This window comes from Camelus bactrianus, chromosome 16, assembly GCF_048773025.1.
Source record: "Camelus bactrianus isolate YW-2024 breed Bactrian camel chromosome 16, ASM4877302v1, whole genome shotgun sequence".
Taxonomy (NCBI): Eukaryota; Metazoa; Chordata; class Mammalia; order Artiodactyla; family Camelidae; genus Camelus; species Camelus bactrianus.
In genome coordinates this window covers 47,089,098-47,112,237 of record NC_133554.1, presented here as the reverse complement: position 1 = coordinate 47,112,237, position 23,140 = coordinate 47,089,098, and the positions used below count along the sequence as shown (strand labels likewise).

Sequence of the window (23,140 nt, the reverse complement as noted above, 5' to 3'; positions counted from 1 at the left end):
ATGTAACAAGGGAGGAAATGTTACTAAAGAAAGGAATGATAAAGACATAAAGCCTGTGGGTTTTAAAAGTTTGATCAAATTAGATTTCCAAGTCTGCGAAAAATACATGTGATGGTAAAACAGAAATGAACATGAAGGGAAAATGTGTCTTAGATACCATTGCTCTAAGATAAACCTTCCCTTTGTGGGGAATTAAAATCAGGAGTGACTTGTTAAAACTGGCTCTGAGAAGCAGAGCTCACCTTTCAGGGACCTGCCACCCAGAGTAAAGAAGGCTTCAGCAGCTCTCCTGAGGGGTGCCTCCTGGGGATCCCCCACACCCTTTTAAAAAAAAATGTTCCTTAACTCGTGCTTATCTGTTGGAGGCATATGGCTCAGGAGGGATGTTCGGGCCAGAGCTGTCTGGATCTCTCCACCCTCAGGATTCCTGTCTTGAGGCAATGCAGGGGTGATTCTGAGCTCCAGCTCTGGGGACCCACTGCCGGATTCATGGCTCCGTGGCCTCAGACAAGTCCTTAGCCTCCTCGGTAACTCTTCTCTCAGCTGAGGAGACTGATAGCACCTACTTGGTAGCTTAAATGAGTTAATACATGAAAGACACTTGGAAAGCATCTGGTGCCAGACGAGCTTGAAGTGGTAACTACTGTTATTTCTGCTGTCATTACTGCCGCCTTTGCTGCTGCTGCTCTCAGAGAGTTTAGAAAGTGAGGGGCTGTGGTGTTCAGTTGACCCATCCTACAGCTCAAAGGTGGCAGATCCTACCAGAACAAATGGAAAGAAAAAGGCGATTCTGGCAGGTCCACCCACCTACACACATCTTTTGGACCTTGCCTGGTGCCTTTATTCAGTGCTGGGACTGAAGTTACTTTGCCCCTGGAGTATTGCAGAAAAATGGAACTAGAGTTGGTCTGTTACCCGCCCATCCTCCAGCTAAGCCCTCATCGAGAGAGCAGCTGCCCAGGGCCGATCACAGTGACAGGGTCAGACTGCGAGTCTCAGCGCTGATAAGAATGGCACGTGTACTCTCACCAAATGGTATTGCAAAAAGAAAAAATACTTTCTGTGGAAAGAGGGGGAAAATACCCTTTCGTGGAACTTGGGTGGGGTTGGGGAGAAGAGACTCTTGATTTGGGACCATGTTGACCTTGAAAGGCAGACCTGTTTCCAAGAATAGTTTACAGATAGGGAAAGCCAATCATGATGTCTGTCTTAAAAGACACATCCAGATACAAGGAATACTGGTTTTCTGCCATATCCGAGTGAGCAGTATGGCACCAGTCTGTTTGCCAAGAACAAAACAATCACTGATATGCTCTTCTGAGAGCCGAATAACTCAAACACCTGTTCTTGGTAATATGTCATTAAGTGTTCCATTTTAAGAGCTTTTGTTCCTTGGATGCCAAATGTTGACTTTCAGAGTGAAAGTCAGCCACCAGTTGCAGGTAGAGGGCAGCGGAGGAGCAGAAGGCATGAAGGCCAGGCTCAGGTGAGCAAGGCTTTAGGGTCTCCTACCTCCTTCTGAGCACCAGGTGCCCCATTAAACCTGTTCCAATGAGACTGAAGCCTTTTAGTTATTTTGATAATAATACAACAATGAGCTGTGGAGTGAAATTACCAGATTTATGCAGCTGCAGTAGGACTGTTCCTGAAGCCCAGGGGTCTATGAAATAAACTACCAGGGAGAAGGCGGAAGCACCTGTGTTTTGCTTGTCTCTGGTGACACGTGCCAGGGCACGTGTATCACCGCTGGCGGCCGCACGATCTGCTCTGCACCAGGTGGCCCAGGCCATCCTTCTTCTTCGAGCATAAACTTCCTGAGGACAGGGATTCATCTCAGCATCTTCAGCTCTGATATCTTGCATTAAGAACTCAATAAAATTTGGGGAGTGGAGCTGTAACTTTTGTCACAGTCACCCTCCAAGTAGCGGTGTAGTGGTAACTGATCCTTCTCTCACGAAGCTGAAGAGAAACAAAAAGGACCGTTCGGGTCCTTGCGTGAAGACTGACTGAAGCTTGTCATTTTCATCTCGGTTGTGTTTCCCCTGTTGCCCAGTGAAGGGCTGGCTTTATAGAGACCTGTTACAGTCAGGCACGACCCTTCACCACGGGGCAGCCTCACAACATGAAGACCCCTTGTGTTGGGGAGATCTGCTGTGGCCTGAATGCTTCGTTCCCCCTAGATTCATATGTGGAGGCCCTAACCTGCCATTTGATGGTATTTTGAGACAGAGCCTTTAGAGGTAATTAGGTTTAGATGAGGTCATGATGGAATTAATGTCCTCATGGGACTAGAGGCCAGAGACAACTGTCTCTCTCTCTGCCACATGAGGACACAGGAGAAGGCGGCTGTCTGCAAGCCAGGAAGAGAGCCCTTACCAGGAGTGAACTGACTGGCACCTTGATCTTGGCTTTCCAACCTCCAGAAATGTGCCAAATAAATGTCTATTGTTTCAGCCCCCCCATGTATGATATTTTCTTACAGCAGCACAAGCGGACTGAGACAAGACCCTTTGTGTTCCCGCCCTTTCCAGAGAACCTCTCAGGACTGACTGCTTTCCTCCTATTTAAAGACTTTTAAAAAAAATTTCCTGTTCCTCAACTTCTGGTCAGGAGTCCAGAAGGAGCCCTGACCCTGCACTCACCCAGGTGAGGTGCATTCAGCTCATCAGAGTTAGGGTGCCACTCAGGGCACAGAGTGTGTCCCCACTTCACAGTGTAGCTACTTCTGTTCCTGGTGGGAAAACTGTTGATTTCATCTTTCAGTCATGCAACGTGAGGCTCCTGACTGACCCTTTTTGTAACCAGTCAGCCTCGGCTCCTGTCGTGCGTGTTCCAAGGCTTTCAGGGCAGTTTTTGCTGCTGAATTTTGTCACAGAAGCAAGTTTTTCTTTGTACCTAACGTTAAAATAGTCTTCTTACTCTTGTTAGAATGCAAACACGTCATATTAAGATGATTTGTTGGAATGTTTGCAGTTTATATCTGTTTTTAAAGGTTCTCAAACCATCCTTGACTCCTTTATATCTTCACTGAGAATCTGGGCTGAGCAAGGCCCCATGGGTGGGCCTCGTGAGACACAGACAATGAGAGAAAAAACAGACCCCATCCCATACGTGGAGTCTCAGTCAGATGTCCACGCCTCGTCCCCTGCCCACCCCAGACAGGGCTCTGACTGCCCAGTGCAGCCTCTTCCCTCTGGCCCTGTGGCCTCCTCTGGTCTGGTCCCCAGCGGCCGTGGCAGTAGCAGCATGCTTGGCTGCAGCCAGAGTTGTGGAAGGAAGGAAGTGGACTGGCGGTGGCAGAGAAGGGGGAGAGAGTCCTGCCAGCACGCGCCAGGCGCTGGGCTGTCCAAGCAGCGTGGTCTCACCTGTGCAGGTGAGGAGGCCGGTGCACAGAGTGCACAGAGGTCGAGAAACTTCCAGTGAAACTCAAGCCCTGGTAAACTCAAGCCCTGCTCTGTGTGACTGGGCTCCAGGTGCAATTCCCTCTTGCTTCTGGCCTCAGCTCCCGGCCAGGGGCTGGACCACACGTCAGTGAGTGGAACGTCCTGATGACTGGGGTGTGGGCCAGCTGCTTACTAAACCTGTATCCATAGCCCCTCATATAAAAATCAGACAAAACCTTCCACTTTATGACAAGTAAAATTCTGGTGCCTTTAATATGACAACCTTCAAAGACATACATACAAGTAATATTTATAGGAAACCTGACCAGGATTTTCAAAGGAAATGATTATGTCTGAATTCATATAGCAACCAGGTAGTTTGAGTCTTATTGATTCTTAAGTTAAATAAAGCTGGAGATATGCCACAATGTACGTCTTCTTTATTGATGTTCTATTTATACTGAGTTTAAAATTTATTAATATCAAGTCTTTTGCCTTAATCCCCTTTCTGCTGGAAGTGATTAATGGCTAAGTAATTGTCTTTATTAAAGCAGATGTGCCCTTTATTTCCAGTAACAGTGCCTTGAAGAGCAAGCTAATTAATGATTTTTAAGTGTTTAATGTAAGCAAGAAATAAAGCAGTTTTATGAGTTCCTGCAAAGAAGACATTCACAATTGATCTGCATATCACTTAATTAAACCAGGTCATTCCTGGAAAATAATTACCTTCAATTATGATAAAAAGAATTCTGTGAAAACAGAGTGGAAATTATTCTGCCTTTAGTGAGGAATTACACCACTGGTGGTTACTGAGGTTAAGCAAAGCTTTATGTGAGATGGTGTCCAAATAGGGGGTGGGTTATTTACTGTAACTGCTTGAAAATTCTGCTGTGTGTGAACAATGGTTTTAGATTACCTTCCTGCTTCCTTTTAGATGCTGTCATTTGTCTTACAATGATCTCTGTAAAAAGTTTTTACTAACTTTTAAATGCTCACTTGAAGGATCATGTTTTGACTGAAAGTCCATGAGGCATGGAATTCTGAGTCAGAAAAATCACAGCATAGCCTGTGCTACCTGTTGAATTACAGGAGCCTGGGGTAGAAGGTCGTGAGGTGACCCCTGTTTGCGTTTTAGACTTCTGGTCAGTGGCCATGTCTGCTGGTGATCTTCCCAGTGAAATTCCACAAAGCCAGAAGCCTCTAAGACATGCCCTCGTGGACAAGAGTGTCTTTTCTAAGGAATAGGTTTTTAAACTAAGGTTCAGAGTGGTTCCCCAGATTTATCTAGGTAATCCCGGGGCTTGAGCATTAACTCTTTTGTTCCCATTACTAGGCAATTTCCAGAAACAAGAAGGTTCTAAAACATTTTGTCACCATCCTTATTGTGCGAAGCTAAACCTGAACCATTTTCTGTCCCCCTCGTCTCCCACACCCCCGACAAAAGATAACTTTAAGAAAGACAGCGAGTCTCACTTGTGTCTTTAAAGAAGAGCCAAACTTGCTCTGAAGTCTCTGCACGTCTCTCCTGCCTCTGGCTGGCTGGGAGTCAGCAGCCCTCCTCCTGGCTTTGCCCTGGGGCGAGCCACCTCCTCCTGGCGGGGACTGTGTTTCTCACTGAATTCGAGAAGAACCCAGAGGACAGGACCCTTCCAGGGCTAACAAGTGCACGCACTCAGTGTGACCATTTTAATGGATATTGAAATGCTGGCAGCTTGCCAATGCTCGAACTATTTCCAGAAGCTTTTTTCAGTCTCCTCTTGCATGCATTGGCAGTACAGGCAATATGTGTCTGTAGACTTTCAATGTGATACCTACTTAGATACTTTATAAAATTTTATACTGTTGTTTGTAGTCATGTTTTTCTGGGGGGAAAAAACTTTTTTTTTTTTTTTTTTTTTTTTTACCATTTCTCCAGGACTCTGGATCGATTTGGAAATGTCCTACAATGGGTCCTTTCTGATGACTCTCGAGACCAAAATGAATTTGACCAAACTAGGTAAAGAGCCTCTTGTTGAAGCCCTGAAGGTTGGAGAAATTGGCAAAGAAGGGTAAGGGGCTATATGAATTTACTAATCCAACCCTGGGGAACCAACTTCTCCCTCCAGCCTTTGAGAAGCACTCTGATATGTAGTAGCCTCAGTGTTGATTGAACTTCCATGTAAGTGCTTCCCGACCACAGAGGATTTCAGGGGACGGTTTCCTGGTTTCATCCCCCACAGACTGTGAGTCCCTACCTCTGCTCAGTGCTTTTGGCCTCAGTGCTGCCGGTGGGGCACATGGTATTGATGACCCAGAAAGCATCCCTGACTCAAACCAGCAGGGCAGGCTGCACAATAAAATGCTTTGTGAAGAGAATCATCAACCAGAAAGTCCCTCCTTCAGCTTGCAGCCACAAAGAGCAGTACGTGTGCCAGGCTAAGGTCCTTAGGAGGTCTGCCTGCTTTAATCACAGTCAGGGTTATTTATAATTAGACGATTGATTTCATAGCCAAGAGGGTGCTTCTAAACTGTTTGAGGAGCATTTCCCCTAAATAATAAATACACTGTTGATTTTCTTAGTAAATTCCTCTTTGTAGAAGATGGTGCATCTGCTCCTGAGTTTGTTTGATTTAGTAAATACTCTCAGTTCGTGTGATAGTTAATGAAGCTGATTTTTTTCTTTTTCTTAGATACCTAGACTGGATAATCTGGGACTTTCACATTTCCACACATCTTAAAAATGACTGCTTCTGACCACAAATTTAGATTATATTATTGTTTTTACCAAACTGATCATGCTCATTAGAGCCTGCTTCTCCCATCTTTAGCCCCTTTGCATGGACTAAACAGCACAATGATAGGAAAATGCCACGAGGAGCCACCTTCTCAGAGTCTGAATATAAATATAAGACACAGGCTCTTCGGCTTGTGCTCAGTCACGATGCTGACCTAATGCTTGTGTTCGTACATGAGTACAGCACAGTAGATAGGGGTTGGGGGAGCTGGCACATACATTTGAAAATGTTCTTTCACTGAGATTTTTCTGGTTTATCCAGGTTACTTAATGAAAATGTTCCTATTTTTATTGTTGGAGAACTTAACGTGCTGTATGCAATCTAACCTGTATCTGTGCTGTTTTCCTTTCACTTTTCTACTGTTGGGTAAAATGTGTGTGGATTCGGCAATCTGTGGATTGTATTTTCCGGTGAGTGGTGTTCCTCAGCTCTCCATGCAGCATTTCATACCCTGTCAGTGCTGAGTCTCATTTGGACCCATGTGACACCATGAGGAAGCTTGTCCTTTCGCTGTGTTCCTGGACATAAAGACACCATTTGTAGACCTGAGAGGATTAAGATCAGGAGTATTTAAGAGGCTTTCCTGGTAGGGAAAGTCGTTCAGACTTCCTTGGCGTGAATTGCACGGTCCTGACCTAGCCCTCTAGTCAGACTCAGCTTCCGCCCCTGGATGCCCCGCCCAGCCCCATGCCCAGTCCAGCGCCATCAGTCCAGTCTCATGACACCAGAGTCGCAGGACCAGCTGCCGATAAAACCCAGCACCTTAGGCAGAAGCAGTCTTGAAAATGAGGCCTAACTACCTGGGAGCGGGACAGAGCAGAGCTCAGTCAGAAGCTTTTGTGCAGGGAGCCCTTCCTGGAAATGGCCCTGTGCTGGCCCAAAGCCGCTGGGACTCCATTGGAAAGAGGGGTCTTGGCAGCAGGTGGGCCCCACCACGATCGGGCCCCTGAGATCTTTGCCGCTTAGGTGTCCCACGTTCACTGTTAGTCATACAGCTCTCTTGGCGCAATTTCAAGTTCATGCACTCTGGCTGATCACAGGATGGACATGTTTCTAAGCAAGCAGTGCTTCTCTAGACTGCATGAAAAAAACCACCCTGGTTTAGGAATATGATGGCCTTATGTTTAATTTGTAATATATAGCTAAAGTCATTTTTTTCTAGTAAGAGTCGTATAAAATATTTTGCTTCTTGTGAGGGTGTTAAATGTTAAATATTGATGTATAATTGGTTGTCATTTAATTTTAAAAGCAAGGAAAAATGCAATTCAGAAGCACTTCACTTGTGAGAAAAAGATCTGGAAAAATGAGCCCTTAACCCTTTTTTGCATAAAAGGCCCCCTTGGGAATCTGAGAACTCTAGATCCTTCCCCCAGAAAATGCCTACAGAGGGCACCGTTTGGCTCACAGTTTCTGGGAACTTTGAGAGCCTCCAAAAGCCCATCCATACATAAGAGCCTTACCCCAGAAGTGATTCGAGGACCCACTTCTCCTCAGTCAGAGCATAGACTCAACCTGAGGCTAGAGACCAGACGAGAGCAGAGTCCATGCACCTGCCTAGTGCTGCCCAGCGCTGACATTTCCCTGAGGAGGCCTCTCCCGGAGCAGCCTGTCTGTGCCTGAAGTGCCCTCCCTTTAGCCCGAGGCCTCCTGTCCTGGGCCTCCCTTCCGGGCAGGGCTTGTCCAGAGCCCACCTCTGCTTTGTCACTGTTTTTGTCAGTCCCCTTTCAAGGGTGCAAATGACTGCCCATGGGGCGTCCATGAGGAGAGGCTGCTCAGCCTGCAGGCGGTCCTACTTTCCATTCTCAGGTAATCATCCCACAGGTGGTGTTGAGTTGAGGTCTCTGCCCTTTCACTCTGGTGAAGGCCCTTCCCTTTGAAATGTGGGTACACTTTATGTTTGCAGACCTGTTTCCTTTAGTCTTTTTATTTCCCACCTAATCTTGTTACATATTGGAGTTATGGTAACTTTGGGGCAGTAAGGCACTCAAAATAGAATTCAGGTGGTGAGCTGATCAGTCCTAACTTCAGGAGTCGGCCTGAGGGGACCTCAGCAAGTCAGTAAGGGAACTGCTGTGCATAGCGGCTACTCTTTAAATGGACAAGTGCACTGCGGTGGGGCATTTCCTGGAAGGCACCTGCCCATGCTCCAGCCCTGAAGCCTGGCTGCTGTGCCAGTCCCCACAGGGAGGACTCCTGTGACCTCTGTATTGAGCCACTAGTCCACAGTATACCTTGGTCCACCACCCTGTCCCGAGACCCTCACGTTCTGGGAGACCAGTGCTTGTAGCCCACACTGTGACTCAGTCTAGCTGCGTGTGTGCACGCTCATGGTGTGTCTATGGCACACGTCTGGATCCAGTCTCTTTTAAAGAAAATGAATGCACTCTCATGAATGTGTTCCCCCTTAAAGCAGTCACCTCACTGGCCTGTTTAATTATGCATCCTTCACTTAAAAGCGTTTTTTTGGAGCTGCTTTTTAGAGTTGCCTCTGGAGTCTGTGACATTGTTTTAACTATTCTGAGTGACAGCAAATCATCTCGCTTTCTAGATGGATTAGATCTTTGAGAAATTGCCGTAAGTCATTCAGCAATGATGGTGGTTATATGAGGCTAAGAAACGTTTGATTTAAGACCTGAGTATCAGTGATAAAATAATCCACTTTTTCTTATGTGTCTGACTCCAAGCACATTTCCAGAAAGATTTTTAGCAGAGGCAGCAAAACTGGAATAAGCCTTTTCAGGTGGCACTTTGAAAGGATATCACACTCATCTGGAATTCTAAGGTGTGTTTCAAAGAAAATAGGTTTATCGCTTTCTAGCACATCTTATATAAGAATGTGCAGGGTGTCTTTCTCTGAAATTCATGCCGACATCATAAGGTTGAGATCACAAAATGCATGTCAGTTATCAAACTTGAATATAGCCAAACATTTCGTTACACTTTTAATTAGTAATTATTCGGTGCCTCATAATACAGCTTCCCAAGCAGAGAGCAGAGGTACCATTTGGTCAGAATCAGAACTTCATGTCATCTGAGCTGTTTTAACTGATGTAGCACTGTCTAAATTATTAACTTCAAGCCACGAAATTTGTCCTGTTCTCTGTCCTGCGGAGGATTAATTTGGGAACCCAAGAACTCACTGCAGTGCTCAGCCTTTGGCATCTTCTGCCCCAGGTCTGGAAGCTGCCAGATGACAGATACCAGTGGGGACTGGAGGGGGCAGTGGTTCTGCGGGGTTCACTGTGGTCCAAGATCTTGAGGTGGCCCTTTGTGCTGGGTAGATTCCTTTCCAGGCAGTGTTAGGTCTGAGCCGGGGCTCAGTCATTTTACTGATGGAAAAGTAAGATAGGTGTCCGAGATGGTCGTTTTATCTTTGGGGATTTATCTCCCTGACTTTCTTCATCCCAAGACCCAGTGTAGACTTTCTTGGGAATCATATCTTGCTCTGTACATTTTATATAAAAGGAGAGCTCTCTGAGTGCTGCCTAACCGTGGAAAGCTCTGAGATGGTTTTATGATCAGCGGATACACATGAGCATTTCCTGGATTAGCCAGGCCTCTGATGAAAGGAGGAAGAGTCAGGTGCTGTCCCCGTGGCTAGGGACAAGAGGCTTTTGTTTCTGCAGAGGGAGTTTCCTTTTAATGGTACACTCAAGCCTGTTGGCTCTAATGTTTCAGAGCCAGGGTTGAGGAGGATCCGGGTGTCCTTCCAGGGAGGACATTCTCGCAGTCCTCTTACAGCTGGGCTCCTGTTTCAGGGCGGAGATTTCAGTACCCACCGTCTCCCCAGTGCTGGGGCTTCTGCTGGGCTTTCTAGTCCACACTGGTGGGTGTGCTCTGCCCTTGGGTGCCCCTGGCCCTTGTTGGCCAGGAGATGACTGCCCCCTGGACTTCTGGTGGTCCCAAGGACAGCATTTGAGGAAGACTCTAAAGGAGTACACCTGCAGGGAGATAGGACCTAAATTGTGCTGCCTTCCCCTGCCCTGGTGATTTTGTCCTTATCCAAAATACAAGGCCCACCCTCTGCTCAGTGACCATTGGTAGCTTAATAGTGTTCAGAGACTACTCTGTCCCTTGCTTATTTCATCCACATTGCCTCTAACCCTCAGAGATGGGCCCTGCCGCCTGTCTTTCTGAAGCAAAGCCACCATCCAGGGAGAGAGGTGCTTTTTGTGGGTCCAAAGCTCTACCAGGACCCCCCACAGTAGGGGGAACCTCGATCACTCACCACTGCTGGTGATCCAGCAACCCCCAGGCCTCTGGAAACTGAGGCTCCACCCTGGAAAGATTAATGAGGGACATTGTTTTCCAGTGAGGTTTTTTTATTCCTGCATTTTAAAAACAGTTTTAAATTTGTACTTCTCCAGAAAAGTTCCTGGGTTCTCAATGTCAGTTGCTCCCTAGAGTCCTTGAGATTTGTACCTTGTGGTGGTCTTTTTCTGTGACCTTCAGGAGCTGGAGCAGACATGGGGTAAGATACATAATTTCACTAGGAAGGAGTCTTGAACCAAAACTAACTTGGAGGTAACTTAGCCAGAAGGCATCATAGTTGTTGAACTCATCTGGAGTCAGCGCACTTGCCTGAACATCCCTGTCATCAGTGAGGTGGTCATGTTGCCAACATGAGCTGTCACCTCACCCTGCAACCATCCTTCTTTCCACTCACCCTCCCATTGACCACGCTGCACTGTTGACGAAATCACTGCATTTTATGTGACTGCATCATGCTCCCACCACCTGTCTTTCTGACGCATGCGCGGAATCGAACCCTTCAGGCCCAAGTCCTCTGCGGTCCTGCCAGGGGGCTTGGTGCCAAAGAGTCTCCCGGGTAAATTGGGCCAGTCCGAGGACTCGGGTTGGGCCTCTTCTGCCAGGTGGGAGGTGGGTGGGAGAGAATGATGACAGATTGATGGCGGTGGAACGCGTGCTCTTCATAAGCAGAGCCGGGGCGCGGGGTGGGCGGGCTGCCTGGTGACTCCGCCCTGATCAGTTGCAGGCCCAGGGCGTTCTGTCTGGCCGACAGCGACGAGGAGTCCTCCAGTGCTGGCTCCTCCGACGAAGACGACGCGCCAGAGCCCAGCGCGGGAGACAAACCGCTTGTCCCAGGGGCCGAAGGGTGAGTGGACCCAGCTTCTGGGGTCTTCCGGGGTCAGGGCAGCAAGTTGGGACTGAGCCTTTTTTGCCTTTTCCTGTGATTTTTTTCCTCCTTCACACTGAGTGGATGGTTTTTGCATTAATAACTCAAAGCCAGTGGCTTAAAATTCCAGGCCCCAAAGCAAAAAGGCCAGTATAGCTTTCCTTAATTATGAAGGTCCAGATCAAAATGGTTTTCTCAGGCCACTGGAGTGGGTAATAGAGAACTGAAGGGCATGGTTATCTGAAGGAGCATGAATGACACAACACCTCCCCCTGGTGCTGGCGGGGCGCACTACTTGCTTGTTGAGCTTTCAGTTCCTCCACAGCTGAAACATTCAGGTGATTTCTTGGTGACTTTGGAAAACATGGCTTGCTTAGCTGATCTTTGGGATCATGAACTTCATTCCAGGGCTCCCTTTGCCTGTTGACTGGACTGTGGAGTGATCAAAGTGCTTAAGCAGCCTCTCTGTAAGGATCTTTTAATTATTTAAAGTGAATGAAGAAACTAAAATGATAAAGAAATGAGATGATTCAGAAGCATTTGTAAGAAAATATCAACCTATTCACTTTGAAATCCTACAGAAGCTGAGAAGAGAATCCAGACGTTTGAGGAGTTGGCACTAAAGTTTGTGTGTATTATTTAAACTCTACTCATCTTCTAAAGAATAATTGCTTTCCCTCACACACATACACATATTATTCCTGATACCCTGCAATGGTGGAGGATTTTAGGAAGCAAATATCTTCTCTTCTTAGGGCAGACCTGATACAGAAGCTTGCTTTCCTGGCCTGCTAGCATATCAGCTTGATGTAGCTTTTTTCTTTGGATGTTTCTAAGGCCTTTGACAAATAGTTGCTGCTCAAAGTTGGTGTGACACCATGTAAAAGGCAGTCAGTCAGTTCCTGTGTTTTGTGTCCCTGTGGGTGCAGCATGAGTTCTTATTTGCTATATAGAGATGGTGAGATTTCTCTAAGAGGACACTGAACTTATATTCAGTATTTGAAGGTTACAAAGGGGAACAGGTGAGATGCCCCTTCTGCTTACACTGTGAGAACTCGGTCTGACTCTCCGTCAAGACTCAGGCTCTGTCTGATGTCTACACCTTGTCTAAGTAATAGTTCTGAACTGAGGGTTATTTTGTTCCCCTCAGAGGACGTTTTGCAATGTCCAGAGACATTTTTTATTGTCATGACTGCAGAGGAGCGTGTTATTGACGTGTGGCAGGCGAAGGCGGGGGTGCTGCTAAACACTGTAGATGGGACAGTGCCCACAGCAGAGAATCACCCAGCCCAAAACATCAGTGGCGCTGCGGTTGAGAAACTCTGGTCTGCAGTAAGGTGAACACGGAGCCACCAAGTTTTTGCTTGGGAAGGAACAAAGTTCATACTAACACCTGTTTGTGTCTCTCATTTAAAGGTATGTTGGGGGTCATCGGACAAGTAAGATTATGAGGTTTGTTGATAAAATAACCAAGTCAAAATATTTCCAAAAAGCCACGGAGACAGAGTTCATTAAAAAGAAGATTGAAGAAGTTTCCAATACACCCCTGCTACTAACCGTGGAAGTTCAGGAATGTAGAGGAACCTTGGCGGTCAACATCCCACCTCCCCCGACAGACCGAATATGGTACGCAGAGGGCCCCTCAGGGACAGCCGGGGTTCCCCTTGTTGCGTGACCCTAAAAATCCCAGCCTGCTTACCCTTGACGTTGTGGAAAATACCTTCCCTGGGCAGAAGGACTTGCAAACGTTTTTCGTGGAACCTTAATATTAGTTGTAAATCTAATTCTGCTTCCTTCTGTGAGTAGTTAATTCACATATTAAGACTCATCTCCACACGCTTGGGAGAGTTAAGGTTAGTAGGTAAAGTTTGTGGGATGAGCTGTTTCTATTCTTGGTCTTCCTCGTCTCTCAAGTCAACCCTTCCCACCAGTAGGAAAAACTGTCACTTGTTAGGGCTCTTAACTCTCTGCCTGGCCTGGGGGGTAACTGCTTCACCTGGTCAGTCCTCAAAGCATCCTGGGGAGACAAGGCCAACCTTATGCCTGCATTACAGGCAGGGATCACACATCCAGCAGAATCCTGGGTGGTTAGGGAAGGCCCCCCTAGGTCAGACCTGGCTGTTAAGGATGCAGGAGCCTGTGTGCTTGGTAGTTGTGGCAGAAGATCTACCTAAAGAGTTGTCATTTAAATGAACCAGTGGGTCTTAACCCCACCTCATACCATAGTCACCTGGGGACTTGTTAAAGCTGTGCCCAGCCTGTCCCCCAGGATTCAGGGGCTGGGGAACTAAGCCAAGATTGAGAATCACTGAAGTAAATTACTCGTGGGTCCAGCAGAAGAAAATCACTGTCTGTAAATTTCAATTTCAATTTTAAATTGACATTCCAAGTCCTATAAAATGTGCATAAGGATATACAGGGATTGCACCAAAGACCTCATTGTACCATAAACCACACTCATATGAAAAAGATAGTTCTGTTCTATCATAGAGTGAAACCAGCATGCTGGTCCACATCCTTAGTGATCAGAAGGGCTAGTAGGAATGTTCACAGAGGATTTTTTTAATTCACTGATCATTTAATGATGATAATTGTGTTTCCCAGGAAAAACTTTAAAATACCATTTTAGACTTTTTAAAGTAATATTTTTACTGGGAAAACAAAAGCCTATATAGTCTTACCATCCTAAAATAACCACTGCTAATACCTCACTGTGTAGTTTTCCAAGCCTAATAAAAAACTTTTTTTTTAATATTGAGAGTTGATACAACAAGCTTTGACTTACCAGTTCCCAGGGCCACTGATCAGTAGGAGTTAAAGGCCTCTAGGATGGTGCTACCCATTGCATGCTTGAGTGCCTGACTGTTGTTATCGATCCACCAAGATAAGTGTAAATATCAAGAGTGTGGAGAAATATTTATAGCAATTTGCCATTTTAATTGTACAGGCATACCTCGTCTTACTATGCCTCACTTTATTGAACTTGTAAGATACTGTGTTTTTCACAAATTAAAGGTTTGTGGCAACTCTGCCTTGTCAGATGACGGTTAGCATTTTTTAAGCAATAAAGTATTTTTAAGTTGAGGTATGTATTTCTTGCACACTTAATAGACTACAGTGTAAATATAACGTTTAGATGCACCAGGAAACCAAAAAGTTCCTATGACTCATTTTATTGCAATATTAGTTTTATTGAGGGGGTCTGGAACAGAGCCCACAGTATCTCCAAGGTGTGCCTGGATTTTTCAAAACATTGGTCCATGATGGATTGAAGTTTTTAGATAGTTTGATAGCACACAGTCTCTTGTCTGGATATTTTTCTCACAATTCTGAGTGCCAGTCCACTCTACTGAGAAGCCATGATAATCATGATGTGGAATGTAGAATGAAAAAGCAGGTTACAGAATATTCTCTATTTATATACGCAAATTAGGAGTATGGAGGAAATTAACCCCACTTCTGTCAGTGGTCCTGTCTTGGTGAGATTCAGAGAGAGGCAGTGTCTTTTATTTTCTGCTTTATATGCTTGTATATTTTGGGTTTTGTAACAGACATATACTACTTTCATAAAAATAGAAACAGAAAAGATCCTTGCTATTTTAGGAAAAAAAAAAAAAAAAACCAAAAAGCCCAGGTCATGGACTTTCCCAGTGGCGTTTCCTGGCTTTCTTAGTTTGTCAGAACTGTTCTCAAGTTATCACACCCCTCGGTCGAGGGACACAGGGAGTTCACAATTCATACTTGTTGCATTGAATTATCTTTTACAAGGAGTTTTCAGAAGAAGAGAACATGTAAGTAGTGATAAAGCCTCGTGTAAATGAGGAATGTTCGCTCTTGGTACTATTCTCTTCCTTTCTTTGCTTCTAAATGTGGTTATTACTTATCTTCTTTTAAAAGGTACGGTTTCCGGAAGCCACCATTTATAGAGCTGAAAGCTCGGCCAAAACTTGGAGAGAGAGAAGTGACTTTAGTTCATGTGACAGACTGGATAGAGAAGAAACTGGAGCAGGAGTTTCAGGTAAACCTGCAGTGTCATCCAGTGTTTCACGCTGAGTCTAAAAGCTCTGGGTAGAACAGAGGTTCTGAACTTCATGTGGGTCAGGGTTCACCTTTGAGAATCTGGCGAAAGCTATGGACTCTCATCCCAGGAAAGAACACATATGATCAAACAGGCGGAACACTTCAGGCACACCTTCAGAAAGTCTGAAACTCATCCACAGAACCCTGTCCAGTAGTCTTCAGAGGAAACCCAAAAGGTAGGGGTCAAAGAGCAAAATGACTGTCTTGTACCAGCAGGCCTGGCGAGGGTTCAGCCGTCCACCTGCTGGGGCCATCTTTGGACTTTTTGTTTGGGTGGAGTATGGAATTGGCCAGCTAGTAGCACCTGGCCAGCAGTCAGGGAAATCGCTCCTGCCTTCTGTGGTACCCACCTTGCTCAGTTTGTTCATTTCAGCATTCATGGAAACCATTCCATGTGCCACTACCACCTACTCTGGGAGTCCAAAGATGAATCAGGCCTGCCCCTCCCGTGCAGATCTTCTAGAGTAGTCTTGAAGTTGACTAAGCCAAAGCTCGTTCTCCAAGCCTGTCTTCTGCATTCTGCCACCAAAGGTAACAGCAGTGTAGCCGAGGCCCCGGAACGAGCTATTTCTGTCAAGTTTTCATTAGATATTTGAGGCACAGTTGTCTTTTAAAACTTTGAGTTAACAGTTTACTTTGTAATGAATTTCACCTTTTGAAGAAGGCCCCTATTATTTTTGCAGTGGTGTATTTTGAGTTATTGCCTTTAAAATTACATTTTTATTATTTAAAAGCTATGGGTTAAATATAACTAAAAACCCGTTTCTGGGAAGCTTAATCTTATCTCCAAAGGAAGAGTACTTTGAACCTAGTTAGGCTAAAGACAACCTCATGCCTTCAGTATTTTCCCTTTTGTCTTACCTCCCTAGGTCCTACATTAGGGATTTGAGTGGGTCATCTCTTTCAGGGGCATAGGGGTCGTCTCTTTTAGGGGGCAGACTTTGGGGCCTGGTATTTTTGAGGCAAGTTGGGAAGTTGAAGGCTAACTGCTTGCATTTCTCCCATAGCCACCTGTTTTGTTTTTGCTTTGGTAAGAAAGCACAGCTGAAGTTGAATACATAGCTAAAATTCACTTACATAAATCAGTTTATAAACAGATAGGTAAAGCACCATTCGTATCAATTACAGATTGTCCTTCAGGTCTTCACTGTAGTGAGATTTCTTTCACATGTAGCTCTGTCTGATTCTGGTTTAAAAAAAAAAAAGCTTGCATTTTGTTGCTAGGATTTAAATGGATAAATTCACTTGGAATATGTGCTTTGGATATAATTTGGAAATACTGTGAGCAGCTTACGCCAATTCTCTTAGAATAATGTTACTTATCATGAGTAATTTTATTATATGTACATGAAATCAAAGGCTCCTTCTGCCTGAGCGTATTGTGTTCTTGTGTTCACATACTGGTGTGAGTCCTCCACACTAAATACTGTTGAGGAATCAGTTTGAAACATGTAGGAAAAGTTGTTTCATATTATTTTAAAAACTTGCCTAGAGCCTAAAATTACAGTCAGAACAGAGGAGGGCAACAGCCTGAGAAAACAGAGCATTCTTCCACATGGCTGTTCTTTCCCTCCACAGAAAGTTTTTGTCATGCCAAACATGGACGATGTTTATATCCCTATAATGCACTCAGCCATGGATCCTCGCTCCGCATCCAGCCTCCTGAAGGACCCACCTGTGGAGGCTGCGGACCAGCTGTGATAGGTGCAGGTCTGGTGTTCCCAGTATTAGGAAATGGAGCTCAAGGTTTGGGGTTCTCGGCTACCATCTGGGCTGTGGCACTGGCCTTCCCTGGTGTCACAGCTTCTGCCCTCTGCCTGCCCGGGCCCACTCCACCGTCAAGTGTCCAGACTGCCTGCTGCAAAGCTCTGACTCGGCAAAGGAAACTGGAAGAATCATCAGTGGATCCAGAGATTACAGGTGACTCACACCATGGCTTTTCTACCAGTTTTTTTGTGGCAGCAAAAGAGCACATGAAGAGCAAAGCTGCACAACTGAAAGGCTTCCCCTTGCCTCCTGACGCCTCCAAAGCTTTTCCTCAAGCAGCCAGTGCAGTGGAATGTTCTCTCACTTATAGCCTGTGACGCAGCCCTCCACGTGCAGAGAATGTCACTGTGGTTACCTGTGTGGAGGGTGGGAATGGAATTTTGTGAACTGTTCCTTTGGTGATAGACATATACATAGCAACCTACTCTTAGTAAATCGTGCGTTTTGGAAGCAACTAGCCATAGAACATACACTCGAACACTGTCAGCTGGGGCGGGGAACAGTGGGATTCATGTGAACACTGGGCAAAGCCATGAGATCAAACCATCCTCTGCCTTTTACCAATGAGCTAAATCACCTGGTTTCTAACTTATCTCAAATGTTTTCCTGAGACAAGTGTATGTGAAAATGTCAAACACTGCACATGACTGGAGTGGGGCCAGAAAACCAGAGCCACTGTTTTTTTCCAGCTGGCACCTCCTGTGTGCTCTGGAAAGCTTTATGTAGGCATCTTAAATGCTTTGTTAACTGGTTTGGGATGTTTTGCAAATTTCCTTTTCTGATGGCCAAAATGGAGAACTGCTCTTTAACATCTTGAGTCTAGACCAAAACTTTGCCCAACATCAAACACTACAGATCTCAAAATTAATGTGACACTTAACATTGCCATCTTTATTTTGTGCATTTGTGTCAGAATATTTAGTTTACAAGTTTCAAGTCTCCCTCAAATTGCATAATTTGCTTTGAGAAGTACACTTAAAATACAATTTTTAAAAATTAAAACTGCGTTCAACAAACTTTATCTTGGGTAACTTTGGACAACTTACATCTGTGGACAAAGCTAAGTTTTTTAAACAGCACCTTGCCTGAACATGACTTTAAAGAAGTTAATATATTGAAAAAATATTTGAACCCTTACTTGATTACTTTAATTGCACCATTAAAATATGACTTAAATTATTGGACCATTCCAGTTGGTGTACTGTTCTAATTTCTCATTGTGTAGGCCAATTTGCCTGTCAGCCCGCATGTCTTGTTAATTGGTCTTACTTTTGTGCAATAACTAAAGGCAAAGGACTAGATGCACTACTGTGTAGCGATTACACGACTGTATCCTGTTGCACTTAATCAAATAGTATGCGGGGATTTACAATCTTTACAAGCTTGCATTGTTTCACAAAATAAAGATCTCATGTCAAATACTAGGTAAGCATCTAAGTTATTTGTACTTAATCCTGCTTAGATAACAGGGACAGAATAAACTCGGTACAGGGCGCCTGGGCCCTCAGCTGCCAATAGCAGCCTGTTTCTTCGGTGATCACTGTACCTGTCCTAAGGGTCCAAGGTAGTCCTCACCACACTGAAATATAAAGTAGGCACTATTATCCTCAGTTCATATTTTAAGAAGTTCTGCTCCTGAGCTGGAATTTATACCAATCACCTACTAATTTTAACTCAGGGCCCCCTCCCGTTACTGACACCAAAGCAGTTAAGACATGGTGCTTGTGAATACTTCGCCCTTCGGCACATTTCACCTAAGCCCGAGAGATCGCTATCGCCTAGATCTGGACTATGGAGTGATTGTGCGTTTCTTTAGTGCCTATGTTGTGCCCCGCAATGCACATCTAACTCACCTTCACAAAACCCTGCTGTGAGCTATCTGGGGCACATCTAAAGCAGCAGTTGGCCCTAAATGTAGGCCACAGTCGGATTCTCATCTCTCCTCCCTGAGGACACCATCCACGCCGCAGCTAACTGAACGACGTCTCCCGTAGGTTTTTAACCCTCGTTTTGGGGGCTCTTTACAGGCCCCCACGCCCAACAGTTCGGTGACGCCGTGTGGCTCGCGGTTAAAAGGGCCGCCGCTGCGGGGGCAGACGGCCCCAGTTATGCGCGAGCGCGTGCTCTGGCGCTGCAGCCTGACCCCCGGCGCCACGCGCAGGCGCGGCGAGGGCTCAAAGGCAGCGCATCGCGACAAAGAACACAAGATACTAGCGCTGGGGTCAAACCGTTTTATTTAGATTGGAGGAGGGTCGAAGGGCTGGAAGAACAAGTAGATCTGACGTCCTCGTCCGGCCCGGATCTGCAAGAACGAAAGCAGTGGATTGTAAGTGTGCCCGCAGGACCGCTCCCTTCCCACCGCCGCCGCCGCTGCAGCCAGGCTCAGACTCTAGTTCGCATCACCCTCGTCAGCAGTCTAACACGTGCTTTATTAGATGTCATCACCGCTGGCCACCCGTCCTCCGCTCGGCTCCCAGGTCCCAAGTCCCGGGACAGATTAACTCACCTCTCCAGCTTCACACTCGCTGAAAGGAAAGGGAACGGGTCCGGCTTCTCCTTAAAGTAGCCGACCGGAGGTGGTTGGGCGGGCTTTACCGCTATTAGCCAGTAGCAGGCCAGATTGTCGGTCACGTGACTTTAAACTGGCCTAATGATTGGCCATACTCTCTGAGTCCTCCACAGTATAGAATGGTTACACGCCAACCATAGAGATGGGCTTCCAGGAACGACTGAGAGTCGCGCAGTGTCTTAAATTCTGGTTTCCTTCCCCACGTATGTCGTCAGCTTATAATTAGTTCATCTCACTGTAGTACAAAACCTCGAAACTTTAGAAACCACAGGACGCAGGTAATGCCTAGCCTGCTTGAGATATTCTGTGCTAGGAGCTAGGCTAGGAGCTGAGGAAATAAAGGTGTTAAACTAGCTTTGCCCCTGAATTTAACGTAGACTATACCGGTAGAAAAAGCTTGTGTTTGAAAGCGCGCTGATGTGCAACCAAAAGCTGCCTTTGTGATGAATTCGCCTCGTGACCTTGATCACTTAGCCTTTCTGAGCCTCAATTTGTGAAAAACAGGAAAATCAAAAAAGTAAGTGTTGTAAGGAGTAAATGAATTAATGTCAACCGCCTGGCACATTCTGAGTAGTAAACGAATGTTTGTTTTTAAAGGATTGGTATGACGTGGAAGACTTATGTGACTGCTATACTGTAATAAATGCTAAAATAGAGCTATAAGCAAACTACTTTGGAAGCCCAAAGGAGAGAAGGCCTAACTTTGGGAAAGATGAAAGTACTTCTAAGTATTGAGCTTATGTAGTGATCCAGGCCTATTTCTCACAAGTGGGCAGCAAGAATATTCCCCTGCCCGCTGGGTTCGATTTACTGGGAGAGGAAACAGAAAACAGACCAGCACAATATCTGGTTATCTTTACGTCCTTTGCATGTTTTTCGTGGGAATTCTTTTCCTTTTTTTCTCTTAACTTTTAATAAGGAAAGTATATTGTTTGTTTTGTAATAATGAAAGCATTTCAGCCTGAGTTTGTAGTTGAATAAGATTCTTACCTTCCTTATTTTCTACACAGTCTTTATTTAAATTTAGAAATTCCTCCTTGATCCAAAACAGTAATTATTTTGGCAAGTGTTTTGTAACCTCTATATTGACTTTAAAAAAGAACAAAAGGCATAGCATAAGAGCTGTGCACTGAGTGTATTCAGTGTCTTACTGAGAAATATAGCATGAAACACAGCCCTCAGACAGCTCTGAGAAGAGGTGAACTGAAGGAGATAACTGAGGGGCCAGGATATATGTGATTTTTTTTTCCCCTGGGATAAAAACATGTAGTCAAACATCAAGGATGATTGCTAATCACAAAGAGCAGATATCTCAAGGCACACTGTGAGTGACTGCAGTGGCTCATAGCTTGATCCTTGCAGAACTGGAATGGCAGGTAACATTTTTTTTCTTTACAATGATTATTTTTGTTACTGTTTAAACTTCTCTTTTTAATTTTGAAATTTATGACATTGTGGTAGTTTCTACACTGGGAAATGAATTAATGTTTTCTTTGTGGTCTAGAATATGATCTGCTTTTATGAATGTTCCACAGATTCGTGAAATGAAGATGTTTGCACTATCAAGTGCAGATATTGACATGAAATGTTTATTAATTCAACCTTAGTTGTAATTATATTGTCCACATCTCTGTGTATTTTATACTTGATTGGGAGTGTATGTACTGTCATTGATTAATAGTGATATGTTAAGATTGTGCTTCAAATACCAAAAGCAGGCAAGGATGTAAAGCAACAAGAACTTCATTACTGTTTGGGAATGCAAAATAGTACAACCATTTTGGAAAAGAGGCTGGACAGTGTCTTGTAAAGTTAAACATACAGTTACCAAATGATATGACCCAGCAATCAGTCCCTGGGTATTTACCCAAGAGAATGAAAATTTATGTTCATACAGAGTCCTATACATGAGTGTTTATAACATTATTCATAATTGCCTAAAACTAGAACCACCTAAAAGCCCTCAGTGGGTGAATGGGTGAATGGTAAGCAGTTGAGATACTGCCATACAACGGAGTGCTACTCAGCAATAAAATAGAATGAACTATGGGTACATGGTGCACTATGAAGAATCTCAGAGGCGGGAAAGGAGCCATTTTCAAAAGCCACGATGGATTCGTGTCTTTGCTGAAGGTTACACTGAGCTTCCAGCAGCTTAGGGGTGTCTTTAGGGGTCAGCACTATGGCAGAAGGCATCAAGACCAAAATCAGGAACTCCCAGACTGCCCGCTTTGACAGCTGCTTCCTCAACCAGAACCAGACCAGGAACTGCTGGCAGAACTACCTGGACTCCCACCACTGTGAGAAGGCAGTGACTGCTAAGAGGGGGATGTCTCCGTGTGCTAATGGTACCCGTGTATGCACAGGTTCCTCTGCCCCATGTCCTGGGTATCAGCCTGGGATGACCGCCCGGTAGAAGGTACATTTCCTGAAAAGATCTGAACTGGCTCCACCCCACCTCCTCTCCCTTTGTCCTTCTCCCTGGGGTGGTGAAGGGGAACTTGGGTACACGGTGATCCCCACCCTGGGATCCTGAATCATGGCTTAACTAATAATAAATACTCATTGGAAGAACAAAGGCTGTGTATGTGTAAAAGAGTTGGGTGATCAGGCTGGAAGCTGGGATGGAATTAGTGCCTTGACCAGTAAGAAGGACTAAATTCAGGGTGGGTTTTTTTCTTTTTCTTAATTTTTCTTTTAATAAGCTTTGACTACCTCTTTTTTACCAGACAACAGAGTGAGTGATTATACAAAATAACCTCAAGTTCCTGTGTGTGCTAAAATTTATCTGTATGTTCTCCTTTATTATCTGTACAATTTTGAAAAACATGTTTTGAACCACATGAAAATAGTATAATAAAAACTCTTATGTACCCATAAAAAAAGATGCTATGATTCCATTTATATGACATTCTTGAAAAGACAAAACTATAAGAATAGAGAATAGATCAAAGAGCTTTCAGGCAATTCAGGGTGTGGAGAGCATTTGACTACAAACAGCAGCAAAAAGGCATTTTTTAGGGTGAGAGAAGTTTTCTGTGTCTTGATTGTGGTAGTGGCTACATGACTATGCAGAAGATTTCATTTTAATGTATTAAATTTTTTGACAAAAAATTAAAGTTAAAAAATACACTTCAGTCGTTTTCCTTGATTGTTTCTATTAGTATTTGTGCATTTTGAGGCTATGCTGTTTATTCTTATTATGGTTTATAGCTGACAATTCTTCCATCAAGGCTTACATAGATAGATCTATGTATAAAATAACACTCTAAGCTATTTGTGTCTTTCCCTGAGTTCTGATTTATCTTCCATTAGCATTACTACTCATGTCTCTTTTTGTTTGTGTTTGTCTGATATAACTGCCTGTCCATTTATTTTTTTGTATCTTTTTTTACTTGTAAAATTATTTATTTATTTGTTTGTTTTGACT

General features: G+C 44.7%; 1 protein-coding gene, 2 non-coding genes and 1 pseudogene across 5 annotated transcripts in view; 2 read left to right on the top strand and 2 right to left on the bottom strand.

The window, feature by feature from the left end:
- Positions 1-18,565, top strand: part of TEX2 (testis expressed 2) — a 98,301-nt gene extending 79,736 nt beyond the window's left edge. For 2 of the 3 annotated variants that reach the window (XM_074343489.1, XM_074343490.1), the window contains exons 8-12: positions 5,299-5,431; positions 11,148-11,273; positions 12,711-12,920; positions 15,192-15,312; positions 16,953-18,565. In XM_074343489.1, coding sequence (XP_074199590.1) covers positions 5,299-5,431; positions 11,148-11,273; positions 12,711-12,920; positions 15,192-15,312; positions 16,953-17,075 — 713 coding nt within the window. In that variant the 3' untranslated portion in view covers positions 17,076-18,565. The remainder of the gene's footprint in view (positions 1-5,298; positions 5,432-11,147; positions 11,274-12,710; positions 12,921-15,191; positions 15,313-16,952) is intronic. The other variant, XM_074343491.1, reaches the window with a different exon arrangement.
- Positions 18,566-19,144: 579 nt separating this feature from the next.
- LOC123614995 (cytochrome c oxidase subunit 6B1 pseudogene) lies at positions 19,145-22,288 on the top strand (annotated as a pseudogene).
- Positions 19,196-19,328, bottom strand: LOC123615003 (small nucleolar RNA SNORA76). The gene has a single exon (XR_006722529.1). It is a non-coding gene; the product is annotated as a small nucleolar RNA SNORA76 (small nucleolar RNA).
- Positions 19,522-19,589, bottom strand: LOC123615001 (small nucleolar RNA SNORD104). The gene has a single exon (XR_006722527.1). It is a non-coding gene; the product is annotated as a small nucleolar RNA SNORD104 (small nucleolar RNA).
- Positions 22,289-23,140: the final 852 nt, after the last annotated feature.